Source organism: Pararge aegeria, chromosome 12 (genome assembly GCF_905163445.1).
Source record: "Pararge aegeria chromosome 12, ilParAegt1.1, whole genome shotgun sequence".
Classification (NCBI taxonomy): domain Eukaryota; kingdom Metazoa; phylum Arthropoda; class Insecta; order Lepidoptera; family Nymphalidae; genus Pararge; species Pararge aegeria.
This window is the reverse complement of record NC_053191.1, coordinates 10,795,994-10,814,340: the sequence shown is the minus strand read 5'-3', so window position 1 is coordinate 10,814,340 and position 18,347 is coordinate 10,795,994. Positions and strand designations below refer to the sequence as shown.

General features: G+C 33.5%; 2 protein-coding genes across 3 annotated transcripts; one reads left to right on the top strand and one right to left on the bottom strand.

The window, feature by feature from the left end:
* Window positions 1–64: 64 nt before the first annotated feature.
* On the bottom strand, window positions 65–4,170 carry LOC120628165 (phosphoglycerate mutase 2). The gene is made up of 5 exons (XM_039896398.1): window positions 3,974–4,170; window positions 3,386–3,618; window positions 1,585–1,776; window positions 1,383–1,455; window positions 65–566 (listed from the first exon to the last, which is right to left on the bottom strand). Exons 1-5 carry the CDS (start codon window positions 4,074–4,076, stop codon window positions 400–402), a joined length of 768 nt encoding a protein of 255 aa, XP_039752332.1. The 5' UTR covers window positions 4,077–4,170; the 3' UTR covers window positions 65–399.
* Window positions 4,171–5,283: 1,113 nt separating this feature from the next.
* Window positions 5,284–15,040, top strand: LOC120627934. 2 transcript variants are annotated; one of them, XM_039896061.1, is made up of 8 exons: window positions 5,284–5,651; window positions 5,737–5,787; window positions 6,193–6,366; window positions 7,461–7,541; window positions 8,106–8,372; window positions 8,546–11,106; window positions 12,131–12,712; window positions 14,257–15,040. In XM_039896061.1, the coding sequence occupies exons 1-8, from the start codon at window positions 5,525–5,527 to the stop codon at window positions 14,314–14,316; spliced, it is 3,903 nt and encodes a 1,300-aa protein (XP_039751995.1). In that variant the 5' UTR covers window positions 5,284–5,524; the 3' UTR covers window positions 14,317–15,040. The 2 variants fall into 2 exon arrangements, with proteins under 2 accessions (XP_039751995.1, XP_039751996.1); XM_039896062.1 differs by lacking the exon at window positions 7,461–7,541.
* The last annotated feature ends 3,307 nt before the right edge of the window (window positions 15,041–18,347 follow it).

Genomic DNA, 18,347 nt, shown 5'->3' with positions numbered 1-18,347 from the left:
TCATAAATAATAAAATTTCATGAATAATGCTAAACTATAAAACAAAATATTTTTTTTCAAACAGCTACTTTGTTTGGCTTATATACAAAAAAAAACAATGTACAATATAATTATGTAAACTTCCACCAACAAATTGAAGCTGAGAGACCTTCAATAAGTATATAGGTAAAACTTGTTTAGATTAGCAGACAGCAGACAGACAATGCTTTAGGATAATACTACCAAAGGGATTATTATGTGATAAGTAATTTCGACCCTATTATTATTGTTTATATTTCCTAAATAAGAATTTAACTCCTATAAAAATATAAAACTAAATACCTGAGTTTGTATGCCACATTCTTAAACAAATAAATAAAACTATTATGCAGTAACCACATCTAAGTGTCTTCGACTAGTTTACTTTGCTTTGCCCTGAGCGGCCACAGCTGCCATTGCTTTCTTGACAGTCTCCTCGTCTCCCAAAAACACCATGGAGTCCACAGGTTTCATGTCTTCATCAAGTTCATATACAAACGGAATGCCAGTAGGCAGGTTCAGTTCCATTATAGCAGCATCGGATAAACCTAAAAAAAGTGTTCCAGATTAAATTTGTTTGAAAATTAATTTTCGTAAGTGTATCACTGTTGCCAATTTCTTTGTACATAAATCTATGAAAGAAACTAAATTGCCAAGTTTATAAATAGTGCTTTCCTAATGCAAGGAATACAGTGAAAAACTACTTATAACTCAGAGAGTTTAGTGTAATTTAGAGAATTGTGTACAGCAGAATTGGCACCATTAATTACCATAGGAAAAATAAGAATGGAAATCAATTTGTGTAAGTAAAAATGCTAAAGTTCTGAACCTAATCGGACTATTGGATTAAAGTAAAAAAGTCAGCGACAGCATATGTATAACTTTTATATTTAAGTAACAAAGAGTAGTTATATATATAGTATGTATATTTAGTCTTTAGGTCTTGATTATGGGTCATATTATCAAAATAGGTAAACTTATCGTCTCAAGTATTTAAAGACTTTTCCAATTTACTGTATATAATTTGGACCAATGGTTAAAGAGATAATACAGGATAGGTATGGAACCACGACCATGTCGTAATCTTTTGAGTGATATAAATTCTATAAGACGGCCATTTTATACGTTCAACATGTCAATCTATTAAGAAATAATCTTTGTTGACTTATATTGGTACTCCTGAAGGACTGTATAGTATATTTCGAGCGATTCCGATGCGTGCGATGCATAAAAGCTAAACGTAGTATGTAGTAAAGTTCTAAACAATAGTCCACCGCGGCATATGACTATCTTTTAAGGTTGACTCATACGCGGACGAAGTCGCGCCACGACCGCTAGTGATTAAATAAAGTGGTTTTATTTACCATCTAAATGCTTCACAATGCCTCTAAGACTGTTGCCATGAGCAGCAATAATTATCTTCTTGCCCTCCTTGATCTAAAAAAAATATTACATGACAATAAAACAAAAAAATAGAATAAATACTGATACATGTTATTACGCTGGTACGCTGGTATTATTTTTATAAAAACTCTTGACATAGTTAAATAACTAAACAATAATTACCTGTGGCACAATGACGTTGTTCCAGTAGGGTAATGTGCGTTCAATAGTGAGCTTTAAGCTCTCGAACATGGGGAAATCTTCTGGCTTCGGATCTCCAGCATAGCGCGTGTCCTTAACAATGGTGTCATAGTACTGATGTTCCTTCTCCATTGGTGGAGGTGGGATATCGAAACTGCGGCGCCAGATTTGCACCTATTGGCATCAACAGTTGTGGGTCAATAGGAAATCAGACAGTAATTTCATAAAATCTAAAATGTATTTATATAGAAATTTCGTAACATGAAAAGATTGTCCAATTAATACTTTTATGAAATATTTATAATTATAAATCAACAAACAAAAATAGTTGTTCTAATCGTTGGTTCATTCCCAGCGAAACACGGCGACATGCGTGTGACGTCAGTGGCGTGCACTTCATACATGCACAAAAGCGCTGCCTTACCCAACATTTTCATATAACTGGCAACAGAGGAGGATTTTGATATTCTAAGCCGTTTTACTGCTTTGCGCTAACCACGGTCGAAATTCCTGTGCACGCCACTGCGTGACGTCATCTGTGTGTAACCAACAGTACTGACAGTGTCGCAGGAACACTTCAAATATTGTAGGGACGCCTATAGTGATCTGAGTGTTTCGAGGAGCACCATTTGCTAAAGTGAAACTGATAGTAAAGACCATGGATGGCTACCGGAACTACACAATACTAAGTGTTATATTATATGGTTTGTAAGCAATTTTTGATAATCGCAATGAAGCTGCAGATGGTAAAGTGCCGGGAGCACACCTCCATTAACACCCCAGGTTTGGAAAAGAATTTTTTTTAAAAGGGAATGAGCAGTTGACATTTGGCTATTAAAACAGACAATTGCAAATCTAGCTACTAAAAGACGTGAAAAAAAAGTAGTTACAAAAAAGAACAGACCTTGTAAACAACTAGAAAGCAAGAAATAAATATTCACTACAACAATTTTAAGTCTGTGCTAAGTAAAATACAGAAAATTACTGGTACTTTCCTTGCTTATAAAAGGGAATACAAAGTATATGATCATGATAAGAAAATATTTATTTCTTGCTATTTTTTAGTGGTAACACAATGTCAGTATTTTTTGTAATGTTTTTTATCTAATTAGAACTGTATAAAAATTAAAAGGTAATAGAAGTATTAAAAACTAACAGATTCTCAGAACAGTACATAGGAGAAATTTCTTTAATCCTTCACTATTTTGTGGCACATTAATTGATATTTTATTTGGAGTAAGAGCTGAATTATTTGTATAATGTTATATGCTGCATATCGGTATTGTTTAATACCCATATGATTTTTTAACCCATATCCATTATTTAGATTTTAAATAGTAATTCGTTCACTAGATTGCTTTAGTAACACATAGATGACGTAATACGATTTGATGAGACCATTTAGGCTCACACACTGTAAAAAAACCAGAAATATTTTTTTTGGTTATTAATTTCAAACACAAACTTAAAAGTTGTTGGATTCCCTATAGGGGAACCTATGTTATTATGACTATTGTATTTGCTATTACTTTACCATATTTTCACCCACTACTAGGTCTCTGGTATAAGTTTCTGCACTCCATGGCCTTTGCTGTATGTTCCCCCTGCTTGATGTCTGCCACTGCACTACTAACACTGCTGGGTTGGGGGGAGGGCTATGGCAGTATTCTGTCACACTTCCACTAACAACACCTTTCAGTTATTAGACCAAGAAACTTGGTAATGTGATGTTACTATTTTTTTATATGTTACTGAGCCAAAAATTAAAAATGTTAAAAGTTACCTGCGCTTCACCATATTTTGCAGCAGTCTCAGCCTTATTGAGTCCAGTAAGACCACCGTAATGCCTCTCATTCAACCTCCAGGTTTTATTGATCGGAATATCAGTCTGGCCCAACTCTTGGAGTATAGAGTTCAGAGTAATTTGCGCTCTTTTCAGAACTGACGTGTGGGCTACATCAAACTGATATCCTTCAGCTTTTAAAGCTTTGCCTGCTGATACTGCTTCTTCACGGCCTAACAAAACAGTAATAGCACAAATAATTAAGATCAAAAATTTTTACAATATTTTATTACATATTAATTATTAGATAGGTCTTTCTGTTCTTTAGACACTTGTTTCTTGAACCAACCTTCCAGCAATTGAGCAGTAAATATCAAATGGGTGCAAGATATACTTGCAATAGAGGTTGTACTTTTTTACTACAATTTACAAATCAAAAAAAAAAACTTAATTCACAAAACGATTTCCGAGACGCAACAGACAGGCATATAAATATCATTGTGAGCTTTTAATGAAGCTACCATAAAAAGATATCGGAACTGAATTCAAGAGAAGTTTATTTTCGGAGAAATGGGTGCAAATAATTACCCTTGTCGCTCAGGTCGGCATCATACCATCCGCAAAAGAGGTTCTTCTGATTCCATTCGCTCTCGCCGTGGCGGATCATCACAATCTTGTACTTTGCAGGCATTATAACGATGTACCTACTTTAATCTTAAAAAGTTACCGGCGTAATCAGAAATGTAAATGCACCTTCTTCTGAATAGATTGGAAGTTTAGTTTGACATAAGTAACCTTATCTGACCTCTAGGTATGCAATGACATAAAACTCCGAGAGGGCGCAGAGCAATTTTGGGGGGTGTTTGGTAAAAGCTGAAACTTATGTTTTTCGGCTAGTAGGTTTAAGCTCTTTACCATGCTGGAATCCGTTAGTAGTTTAGAAACAATATTATGCTAGACTTAAGTACTTAACCAAATATTATAAATTCGTTTTAACACATGTTCATTATATTGGAATACTAGTATTTTGCCGTGTGATGCCGGCAGATCATAATACAGATGTCTCCACCCCTCTTCTATAGTGAATATTACAGCAGTGTATTAGTGAATATTAGTGAGAGCAGGCAGCAGGGTCCTCTGTGCTACTACTAGAATCTACTGCGATTATCAACCCGCCTGCCCATGGTCAAATCCTCGAGTTGGGAGAGGCCTCTAATAGGCTGCAGTGGACTGTAATAGTCTGTTGATGATGATGATGACTAGCGGTTCGGTTCGCGTCTGCGTACAACTAGTCTTTTAGTTACTTTTTGATTATTAATATTAAATTATTCCTCATGACTTGGGTAAGAATTTTATATTTTTCATACTTTTACCACAACACAAAACCAGCAAGTGCTTAAAAAGAATTGTAATTATTGCAATTATTTATGAAAAGACATATGGATAAAGCAAAGGGATAACATTTTGTGTTGGATGATTGTGGTGTTTGGCCTGTGTTCACATGCTTGATGTTTACGCATGGACGGGGAATATTTAACAGCTTCAATCAAACACCCCATCTAATTTATATACGCCCTCTCTGGCTTCGTAATCTAATATGTTTATTTTATAGAGGTAGTTTATTTGTTTGTACGGATCTCTAGGTTCTATTATTTTTAACCAATTGTCATCTACTGTTATTAAAGAATATAAATAATTCTTTCCCTTTAAGGCTGCTTGAATTTGTTAAAGGACTGCACAGCAACAACAGCCTACAGGGAAGTTATGAAGCACGTAATGAAGTGATTGTATCTTCATAGCCTAAAAGGCAAGGCTAAAGAATAAAAGAAGCCAGAGCCGTAAGCCGAGGTTTAAAAAAACTTAATCCAAATCTAAACATTTTGTGCCGTAGACTGAGTACGTTTTGTGCAGTGGTAGTTTTCGAAGCTTGCTTTATTTTCGAATTGCCGTCATATGATTTCATGAAGAATATTATGTTTCTTAGTGTGTCTGAATGTGCTTATAAGTAACGAGGATTAAAAACAGTTACATGATTGTCATATTCAACAGGAGATAAACATTTGTCTATAACGAATTTTTGATCACAAGAAATGTGCAACAAACGTTTATTTTCGCTTTGGGAACTTTTAACATAATAGGATGCCGCCAAGAAAAACAGGTAGATCACCAAAAAAACCTGTAGTGAAAAAGCCCCGCAGTCGTGTAAAGAAAGTAAAGCCTGTTTTAAAAACGCCGTCTGTTGTCAAACTAAAAATTAAGTTACCAAGTAAGAAAAGTACCTTACCTATTTAAATATAATCATTTAAAAAATTATTATTCGAAGTTTATTTAATCCATCTATATTTTTCTAGGTGATCCTACAAATGTTCAGAATAGTACAAATGATGTTATAGCTAATAAAGGTAGGTAATGCAATGTCCTTAAGCAAATTGTTGACAAACAATTTACTAATATAATGACTACATCATTAATATACACAAATACTAATTAACAGGGTCCAAAAACCAATAATTATGTAATAGACTAAATTATTAGTATTAGACTGAATGTAAATTATTGTGAGTATATTTAGCTGTGAAGTTGTTAATTACTTAAACAGAAATTCGTACTGATTGCACAATCTTACTAGGCTTTCCTGCAGTTGACTCTTCTAGGTATGTACCATGTACAATGTCTCCATTTATTTCCTAAAAATTATCTGAAAAGCCAATCATGTTTAATTTAGTCCCACTAGTTTAAACTCCATGCTGTGTATGATTAACAGAAGCTATAATTTTTTTAACTTCTCATTAACCAAACTTAATTAGATGTTGTTAAAGAAGTTAAGAAACCTGTCACCAACAAGAAACCAGTAGTGAAAAGGCAACGCGTAATAAAGAAAACTGTGAATGGAGAATCAGCTGCAACCAAGGGTGCAGCAGTAAAAAAAAGGGGTGGAGCTAAAGTTCCTGTTAGAAATGATAACTCTGTAAAGCCAAAAGGTTTGTTGATTCACCATATTGCTGCTGCAGCGACTTTATACATATTTTTTTTCTAAGTTTATCTCCAATTTCAACCTTGAGGTTTGTTTGAAATGAAAAGTAGTCTGTAAGCTTTCTTAGAATGCAATCTATCACCTTCCCAAATTTTATTGTAATTTATTTAGCTGATTGTTATGTGCATGTTTAGCATATGTTTGAGAAGGTAGGTAACTGACAAATACATTTACTTTAAACATTTATTTATAAAATTAAAGTATAGATTGTTCTTTAACTTAGAATAGGTGGTTTGTTTTGTATTTACTATGGGCAAATTTTATTAGAAAATGTTTTGTGGAGTCTTGAATATTGTTTATTGTTTGTAAAAACTTCATAATATTTTGTTTAAATTCCTAAGACAAATGCTTTGTCATGTGTTGGCTGCTGTTTAATAGTAATATATAAAATTTATACCTACCAATAAATATTTGTAGGTCTTCCGATAAACATTTGATAGTAAGTTACGTGAGACCACAAAACATTATGAATAAATCCAATTCAAATGCATATGTGGGATGGTTATCATTTTAAGAGTTTTCAATTTTAAATTTAGTAATAAATTAACCATTTTAGTTTGGTAAGTGATGATGTAGACTAAAGTGGGAAGCTACTTGCTACTTGCCTAGAAGATGCCTATTCACTCTTGATTTGAAGTTACTCATATTGTACATACTGGGGAAAATGGAAGCTAGAAGGGCATTTCATATCTTAGATGTGTGAATCAGAAATTAAGATGCAAATCGCTTCATACGCGTCTATGGTATATCAACCATGTAGGGATGCTTTTGGTGCCTCGCTTCTCAATGTTTTATTATTTTTAGCTGTGCCCCTTTGTATGTTCTTAATTCTGTGACTACAGCATAAGAAGCATAACACACTGTAGCACAATATGTTGTCTACATAAAGTGCTTAAAGCTTTAAACACTACCAGTAAACCTTAATTGAGTATGTAGTACTGAATAGCTAAACAAAAAACAAACAATATCTCCATATCATTCCAACAGAAAGATATTGTAAATCAATCATTAAACTTATTGGTAAAATAAGTTATTTTTTAGGTGATATCAAAGAAGAAGAAACCAAATATAATATACCAGAATTAAATAAAAATTACTTAAAAATTTTTTTGGCAAATGAAGGTAAGAACTTTTGACAATTGTTACAGTATAAATTTATAAAGTGGGTAAATAATTAAACTTTCGATAACTATAAATACATATTTGCCAGATATTTTATTGAATAGTTAGTAGATTGTTTTCAAGAAACCATTAAAATTATATTTAATTAATATAATAATAAATTAATATGCTAATTAATTCACCTCGATGCACCTCAGTCCTACATGGACTTGAATGATGCAAAGATACTTCCCGTTGTCTTAGTCGTTTATCACAATATTCCATTTAAGTGTCAGCCAGTAATGATTTCGTTTTTCTAATGGTATTTGAAAAACAATTTCCATTAAAACTATTAACATGGTAAACATAATGACATACATTTTTTAGGATAATGATTGCGAAAGTTAGGATAACTTATACCTTATACCATATAATACAAACACTTATTATAATTAGCATTATAGAAGTGAATTTGAATTGCCTTGATAATTGGTCACTTACCCATAAGCCTGCGCTGATCTTTTTAGTAACATCTATGCACCTTTAAAACATTTTTAAATTCCTAACACTTCTTTCTTGTTTCAGTTGTCAATTCTCAGTTCGCTAAAAAGGCTAAACATATAGACAAACAACCAGTTGAGCATGTTTTAAAAGAAGATAAGGCAAATGTAAAACCAGTTTCTAATGGCAAAGCAGTGTTAAAAAAGCAAGTCACATCTCGGAAAACACCAGCAATAAAGGTGCCAGTAGTTACCAGGACATATGGTTGTTCTAAGAAAAAACCTCCGACATTACCTACATTAAGTGAAACTGACTGTAACACTAATGTAACAACAAAACAAGAATCAAAAGGTGTGTTGTTTTTGTTTCTCAAAATAAAAATACAGCCTATATTAGAAAGCCTTTATAGGATATATTGTTTCCTCTGGATACAACATCTTTATGCAAAAATATTGTTGCCAGGAAGCTTTATAAACGGTAAGTTAAATACTTTATTTTATTAAAAATTCCAATGTTATTTACAGAAGATAACGTGGCGAGTACTAAAAAAAAGGCGGAAACACCTAATAAACGAAAACGTAATATATCAGCCAGTGGTAAAGTTGCAAAGGCTGGACCTAAGTCACGAAAAAAAAATTGTGGCGTTCTAAAAAAAAAAGAAACAAATAATACTGTTGAAACAGACTCAAAAGATCAAATAATGAACTCAAATAAATATTTAAAAACTAGAAGGGCATCTGCGGCAAGATCGAATAAGTCATGGACAAGAGATATATCTAGCTCTAGCGACTCTTCGCTTGTCACAGTACTTTCAAAAGATTTTTATTTTTTTGATAAAATACCTATATTACAATTGAACAACATTGACAATGAATTATTACTAAGAAATAATAAAAAAGGTGTTGCTGATAAATCTATTGAGGATAAAAGTTCAAAGAAGGTGGTAGACGATCGTAGAGGGAGTAAAGTAGTGGGAGGAACTGCAAATGAAACTAACAAACAATGTGCATTTTTAGATATTAAAAGCAGTTTGTCGAACACTTCTAGTTCATGTTCAGATGTAACAAAATATGATTTCCCGCGTCATAGTTCAACAGAAAATTGTGATGATATTGGTATTGAAAATCTGCCTACATGTTCTTCTTTAGGTCTCAGCAGTTCGTCCACTAGTAGCTCTAGTTCTTCCAGTAGTTCAAGTTCAAATAGTTCTTCATCAGTGGCCAGTGGTAGTACGGTAATGCAGAAAACTTTAGACAATGGATTGAGTTCAGATAAATTGGTTGACAATACCTATGAACAGCACTCCGCGAGGAATACTGATAGAACATTGAATAAGAAAAACATTATACAAAATCTGAATTTGAATATAAACAAGTTTGATATTAGCAAAATAAAATTGACCCAAAATAAAAATGTAGAGTCAAATAATACGAATATGAAAAACATACAAGCAAAGATATTCAGAGACGACGTTTTAAAAGATGAAAATGATTTGTGTTGCCTTTGTCAAGCCATTATGCAATTAGAAATTGATGATGTTGACAAGTATTTCAATCACAATGAATGTCTAGAATCAACTCGCATTTCTCGTCCTGTATCACCGAAAACTTTAAATTCTCAAGATGGCCGTATAATAAACGAACGCAAAGGAATAAACATGCCGGAGGAGTGTTATCATGAAAATGGTTTGGTTTCTACTTCTTCGGGAGTACAACAGTGTATTCCCGAAGAAGTAGAAACCAACGAAACAGTAGAGAAAATTAATGAAAATAATTTGGCTTACAGCAAGCCTAACTATTCTAGCTTTGTTGATAACGATGATGAAGATACATTATCTCTTTTTGCGGAAAGTTTAACGGAAATAGAATCATGTCGAAAAAATAGTGCATTTCGTTCCAAAGTGTCTGAGATTGAAGAATATGTTCCACTACCAATACTGCCACCTACAAACTCACTTATAATGTATCAGCCTACAAAAATATCTAATAAAAGTATAGAACTTGAAACGCCAAACAATACAAGTAAATTTGAAAAAAAGAAGGCAGTTTATTCACCTTTATCTGATAACAATCTGGATTTACGTGAAAACACATTGATCTATGAAGATAAAACGGGGAATTTTTCACAAAATACTTTAGGTTTATCACATAACGCTCCTAAAAACACTCTAGGATCAAACATACCGCGCCTGATGGCTTTAATTCACAAACCTACGCATGGCCGCAAGAGTTTGGTTTTTAAGGGATGCTGTTACTTTAATCTTAAAACCACTTGTCAAAAACCTAAATGTCCATTCCCTCATATATACCTTAATGTTAGCGATGTTAAAAATTCACTGAAAGCACTAAGTGAAGAGTCTTTCATCCAAGAGTACATCCTCATGAGAGCTTCTCCAAAACTCAGACGCAGGTACGGGGTATGTTTCGTTGAAGAGTGCATGCGACGTGAACTTACCAGGATCCTGGTAGAAATGGCGATAGACTTTATCGTCAGAATTAACGTAAATTCCACGGAAGATAGTGATTTAAAATCGGAGGTAGTCGATAACGTTTTGATGTATTTAAACCACGTTGATCTATCCACTTGTGACGATTTGCTGGGATACAATGTAAAATATGTTGACAAAGAGTTGCTTTGTGATTTTTTTATGAGTGTTATTGCAACGTCTCAAAACTTTTCGCGATTCAAATCTGTTTTCATTAAATTAACGGATTTTATGTATCAAAACGGACGAACCTTTAGTGTTGAAGTTGCCGAGTCTATTCTCGAGCGTTTGTGTATCTTGCCGTATGACGAAGCATTGGCTCGGTCTTTGATCAAAATTTTGAAAAACACCGATGTCAGTTTATTCTCTAATACGAGGATAAGAGATTTGGAGAAACAGCTGCTAGCCTCCAATTGTGATCTATACCACGAGTTCAAATTGCTTAAAGATCAATATTTAGTCAACAAACCAAGCATTGGGAACCATTATGAAAATAGGTACGAGTCATTTGTGAATACAGAAGTCAATAGATTAAACACCAATTTAGGACATAATAAAGGCAAGAACATAAGACCAGATATTACGGATACGGGTACTGCGGTAAGGATATTCACTTCACATATACCTTATACTACATAAGTAAATGTTAAACACTTAGCCTTGTTATTAAACGTGGCAAAACGTCGGAACACTATGCAATGTTTTATCAAGCTCTGGCATTTGATAGTTCGGTAATTTGAAGTGTGACAAAACTCGAGTTATTACTACAATATGCCACGTTTTTTAGTAAGGACCATAGGTATGTCTCCTTTCAGTTTCGTTTAGTATTTCAAGTTATTTTATTAATTACTGATAGTTTTTTAACATTTCAAATGTTTCATGTTTTTATTTAATTTCCACCGATATTATCAAAAGACGGAAAAATATTTTATTAATATATCTCGTAACTAATTTTGATCTCTTTGGCCGCCATTTGGTTTTCTATTCAAAACAACATTTTGTTTTGTAAACAAAAAAAAAGGGGGCCAAAGAGACGGGAACTTTTATAGTGTTTGCCTCTAAGGTCCGTTTTAAGTGTAGATTAACCAATACTTGAGAGATTGTTCTTGTTCTATCAAACTAAAGAAGAAGGCTAGTTTTTTTTATATGTACAAAATGACAATAAATTTAGAAATAATATATGTTGGCTTACATCGGGTTGGAACTCCTGAAGGACAGTATAATATTTTGGATATACTAAAATATTATACTAGACTGCCTTCAGGAGTTCCAACCCAATAACAACATTTAATTTTAATATAGTGCTGAGTGTGCTGTAGTGTAATATAGTAGTCATAACTTACTACCAGGTGACATTGCAGTCAAGGTCTGATGATGGTTGCAATTATAAATTCTCAAATTGCCCCTGCTGGGAATCGAACACGGGACCCCCTACTTAAAGTGACAGCGCTCACCGTTGCGCCAAAGCAATCGTCAAAAAACGATCAAGTTTAAAAAAAAAGTAGAACAAAAGTTATTTGTTTTAACGTAAGCAACTCCAGGCCGACAGCTTTCTGGAATTTTTATTCAGCCCTGTAGAATGCTCGTCCCTATTCGTGCCTTCAAAATCTTATTTATCTTTCAGAACGGACGTACCATCGAAACAAAATTTACCATGACCATAGACTTAAACAAGCTAAAACAATCAGGGTTTAGCGTAAACGCAAACACGAGTAGCGTGGAATCCTTAGAGTATGATGTCCACAATCCATTCATGAACGGACAGAGGCACCATATTGTGGGATTTAGCAATAACACTAACAGCAAATGCATGGAACAAGGTGTTAATATTTCGTCGAATAAACGAACGGGACCCAGTATATTGGGAATCGGTAAAAGCGCACACACAATCAGTATAGCACCCTTAAATCATGCTGTAAATAATCAGTCGACAAAACGGTTGATACCCAGTAATTTAGGAGGTTGCGAAACCGCAACCAGCATTAGCAAGTCAATGGAGCATTGTGTAAATAATCAATCAATGAAATGGGCGACACCCGGCGAGCCAAAAACTAACAAAGCCATGCATAACGGTGTAAAGAAGCCTTTTAATAACTGGAAGAATCGTAGTTTTGACAATGTCGACAAGAGAACCTCCATAGCACCTTTTCCTCAACGGGCGTCCTTTAAAAGGCATTCTGATTGGAGTTTCGAAGGAAGCGCGGCGGTGAGTAAATAACACAAGTTATAGTCTAGATTCTTTTTTTTAACTTTAAAAAAAAATAGTTAATCAGGTACATAAGGTAAGATAGACAAGTCTCAAAACATTACAGTGGGTACACTGTAATGTTTTGAGACTTGTCTATCTTTCGACCCAGTTGCATGGGTACATATATTTCATTATTTTTAAGAAATCATGAAATGGATACTAAAAGAGGGATTTACGCTTCTTTACGTGTCCGATTGTTTTTGAAATACGTCTAAAGAAAATAACCCTTCAAATTCTGTCCAACAATGAAATACACAATTTCAACAAAACTAGCCGGTTAGGACCCTCAATGTACTTAGGAAATGTAGACATTTTAATGGCGAATTGGCAAGCTCGAGGTATATGACTATCTTAGGCCGTTTAATCGTATTTCTAAAACACATTAGCCATGAAAAACCTAATTCCAGACAAGAATATCTGAGTACATAAAGTCATCACCGATGACACTTTATTACCTTATTGACACTTTAATGGCAAAATGGCAAGCTGCTGCTATTTGACTATACTATCTTAGGACGTTTATAATATTCCTAAAACATTTTAGTCGGTGATGGCACTTTACGTATTTGGGAAATGTGGTCACTTAAATGGCCAATTCCCATAATATTTTTTGTTTATTGGATCGACCGGAAACTTCAAGACTATGTGTTTTAGCAATAAGACATAAATTATATATATTTTAATTGTATTTATTTGCTTCATCTGCTTAATTGAAAACCTCGCCCAACAATAAGTTCCTAATATTACTACATTATTTGCTTTTTAAAAGTACCACTACCTACAAACGATTATTTTATGAAATAATTTAAATAGGTAATTTACCACAATTAGCCAAATAATTGATTATATAGTAATCGTTAAATGCTTGACCTTGAGACCTAGAGACCTTCTATCGATACATGTGTCCCGATTTTATTTTCTTTGCGTATTTTTGTCTTGTTATTGAATTGAATGTATAATGACGTAAATTGGCCGAGCGGGACCGACGCGACGCTTAGTGGTACATATATATACATATACCATACAAATTAAATATATTAACTTAAATGAAATAAATTAATTTATGCCTTATACACTTTCAGCTATGGGGAATTGTAGCATTGAATTTTGGCAAGGTCCTAAGACAGGTCCCGGTTGAAGTACACCTAACACCTTAAATGAATTCATATATCATCATCCATATAAACGGAAGTTCGTGCGCACACACACGAACACATGAACATACACAAATTAACACACACACACATACACACGCGTTCCAGTCAGCATGCTATTCTCACTTAACCGTTAGAGAACTCAACACACCTTTGAAGGTTTCCTTTGTTAAAGTGCACTATATATTATCTCAATGATTGAATCAATGTTTGGGAAGGCACTGGCCCCTAAGATACGGGATTTCCTAATTTAGGGGTCAGGATTCCAAAGATTTTTTGTACTGAGTTTTTCTAATAAATATTTTCTATTTTCTATATTGTAATATTGGTTTAATATATTTGTTTCAGAAATTCAAACGGGGTCCGAATATGAACATAAGGTTCGAGAACCAGAGAGATTCGTTATAGCTGATTTTTTCAGGTTGATGTTGGATAAACTTAAGTTTCAGCTAGTTAAAAAATGAATAAAAGGTAAACAGATTTGAAGAGTTTTGTAAATAAAATTATCTTTGCTAAAGTAGTCGCCGCCTTAATAAAATAATGTTATAGTATAGTAATATGTATTTTTACCAAAATGCGAATTTCAATAATTTGCTATAATGCAAAACAACTAGTCCAATCCGTACGTTGTTATTTATAGTTTAATTAATTAACCAGTCCCTTGTAGTCGTCCTAGGTTTGTCACAACAACTCTATTCCTACCGTGACAAAAAGCTTAAAGTATCGTTATTCGTGACGTTCCAGAATTAGAATACTTAATTTTAAGAGGTTAGTATATGTAAAATAAACTCTATGTAAAAAAAATACTGTTTAAGCAATGGTAGTTAGTCCCGTGAACTAAATTGATAAATAAATCTAAAAAGTGATGTCATTTCTTTCTAAGTAAGTTTCATTTGTTTATGGATTTGCGAACACTGCACTGAGCACACACAAACTCTATTTCATAGTTGCCTCCTTTTTTTTTTTTTACTTCAAAACAGTATTTATAGTGTAATATATTAGAAATTTGAATAAATATTTTTGTTTACCTTTTATTCGTTTCCTATTAGACCAGAGTTTACGAGATCTGTTCAGTTAATTGTAAGCCATATTGTGACCATAACATTTTTTTTATTGTTTGATGTCCTTTTACATATCAACATGGCAAGTTATGTTTGCCTAAACGTAGTTCGACATGCTCGATATTGTGATTTTGTTTGATTGAAAATAATGTAAAATAAAAAACATTATATTTTTCTATAGCTACTGATAAATTATCTAGAGATAAAATATTTTAAGTTTGTTACATAATATAATTTTCTTTTGACTTAATAGTTGAAAGGTACTGTATGTGATTCAAAGTATGAAAATGCTTTAATTTTTTTTCATTTCTTTAAGGCGGGTCGACACTGGCGCGATTACGATATCTTGTGCGTTGTATTTGCAACACACCCGCAAAAATGCCACCTAGGAGGCATGCAAAATGCACTGATGTGGACCCGCCTTAAGAAGATGTTTATGATACCTACCCATGGGATCGGATCATTTTCATTGCTTAGCTTAGCTATAAGTTTTTGCTTAGCTCTAAGTGTTTAAGTTTTTCTTGTGTCGGGGGTCAAAAACATCGATTCACATCTCACCCATGTCGCAATATTTTTATTTTAGTATTTTGTATCAAAGTACTAAGCTAGATTAAAATGCTCGCGTTTCTTTTGGCCGCTCCGACGTTATTTATGTACAATTATTTATAAAATTTGTACATTTTTACCGACTGGGGATATTACTCCAACATCTCCAAAGTTTCTTCATTCTCATGTTTTATATATTTAGTTGCCATTTTATGAATGCTAGCTTGCTCCCCGATTCTATAAATATTATAACAGGTTGCTTATACATTGTCTTCATACAAAACGCACAAATTGACAGTAGGATAATCATCGTAAATTATGTATGGAGAAGTTGAAAGCTCGCCAGTCGCCATTGGTCAGCAGCTGTCGGAAAGTAAAGCCAGTGTAAAACATTCATACTCGTATAGGAAACAGAATTTTGGAGCATAAACCCACCACGTTGTAAGTTGGCGGGCTTTTAACGATTATTTTACATTTGAGTGATAATAATTAGGACTGACGATTGGACAACGCAAACAAACTTCCGGCCGGTACATTAACAAAACATTTAAACTCAGTACCTAGGAATCTAACCCTGACCTGATTTAGTAATCTGTTGCCAAACATGTTAACCACTAAACCTAGGAGTAATAAATGTATATGAAGGCAATAAATTAGTTTTATAACCGATAATATAACCTATGGTTATAACTACTTTGTTTTTAAAATTGATAAGCTTAAAATAAATCTATGAAAGTAAAACTTTAAGAAAAGTTTATATTATATAAGTATAATAAAATGTAACTAACTACATTATAACCATAATAAAGGGTTTTGAATATTTAACTATGGATCCCATTAGCCGCCATTTTTTTTTTTTTCAAAATAGTTTTATATAAACATGCCAATCATGCTCATCACAACCTTTTTTTTTTATCAGACCACAATCTTTTATTTATTTAGTATATGGAAAATCAAAATCTTCAGACCGTCGTATAAAGTCAGCCATCCATATCACCATTGAAGATTTGGATATCACCAATAATTAAATTTTATTTTTGGTCTTAATATTGGATTATATTAAATTTTTATTTTTGAGTGTAAAACGATGGTTGTTCGAGATATAAGCTAGCAAAGTTTTGCTGTACGTTTAGTACAAGATTTGCACGCTCGCTATCGAGGAGTCGTTTTCGAGTATCGAAATACGTGAACATCAGAGTAAAATGGGACTTATGTTTGTTGTATTAAAGCTCGAATTTATTCCTATAATTATTCAGTTAGGGCTTTTTGTAAAATAAAAATTGGAAGTACTGTTTTTGTGACCTATGAATAATAAGAGTCCACGGCCAAGGGTTCGAGTCCTACAACTGGAAAATGTTTGTTTGATGAACATGAATGTGTTACAGTGTCTGTATGTTATTTGTAAATTATTCATCAGTTATCTTAGTTCTCATGACACAAGCAACACTTACGTTGGGGCTAGATGGCGATGTGTGTATTGTCGTAATATATACAGAATGCGAAAACATTTCCTCGATTGCGAGCGAGCAAATCCTGTTATAAGGCTTCAAGGTCTAGTACGAATTGGCTTTTAAATATTTTTTATGGTACTTTAATTATATCAACAAGAGGTAAATGGGTTAGTTCAGGTTATGTTGAAGTTAGATTTTACTACCCGTAAATTTATACTGGTTCAGCGACTTGGTTTGGAGCCAATATATCGAGCCTTTACTGACGAATAAGCGGAACCGACAAATAAAATTAATTCCAAAAGACGCTTTATTTAAATTAATACAATACAAATCAACCTTCTTTTAATTTTTTTTTGATTTGTCGGTCACGCTAATTCGGCAGTAAAAGCTCTATATGCGTTTACTTTTAGCTTATATTTCGGAAACCTGACACTGCGATTGTTTCTTGTTTTTTTTTATTAACTTTTATTAAAGTAACTATACTTTAACATAATATAACAAATTTATAATTTTTTTATGCATCTAATAATTACTTATAGCTTGCGTAGCGTCATCTAGTCGATCTACTTTTCAAGGCTTCATTTATTACAGTGACACACTTTAAACAAGAGAAGACACATTTATTTTTCCGCTTCAAGCTATTGATTCATAAAACTTGGTAACCGCTATATTGAAGAAAAAAATAAGAAAATGGCGGACGAGTTAGTAAGTTAGAATAAGCGAAGCCCTTTTTTAAGTTTTTGAGGCTCATTTTTTATATATGCTGGCCAATTCAGATTTTTGTTTCGGTTTTAATAATGGATTTTCGGTGATGTTTGATGTCAAAAACTAAGCGATATAAAAACCATGTACCCTGTCCTACTGCTAACGAGGCGGCGACCAGAAATAGACGTAGGCACAGGTGTAGATCTTGATCGAGAAAAGTGCCTACTATATCTGTTCCTACAGGTGCAGATCCTGTGGCACAAAAACAGATAGGTTCATATTATAACAAAAAGTTGATTTTCCGTAGCGACTAGAGCTATAAATCTCGCTCAGCTATGATCGCTTGGAGATCAGTATATTAGCTTGGCAGAGATTGATATCTCGCCCGCTGCACTCTCACACTCTTCTCGCGGATCGCCATGGCTTTATAGTTTTTAGCTCTACTCGCTTCTCGCATATCGTCGGCGGTTGAACAGGTGCCGAAAGGTTTGTTTCTGTCTTGGTACGAAGCGAAAAAAATGGACCTCAGTTTTTTTTTTATTTCTTTTATCTGGGTACCAAGATAATATATCTAAATTATTCTCGTTATGATCATTGGCACCTTGAGTTTATTGTATTAAACATAATTACCGACACGAGTCATGAGCACAGATGTACATTGGATAGTAATTATTAC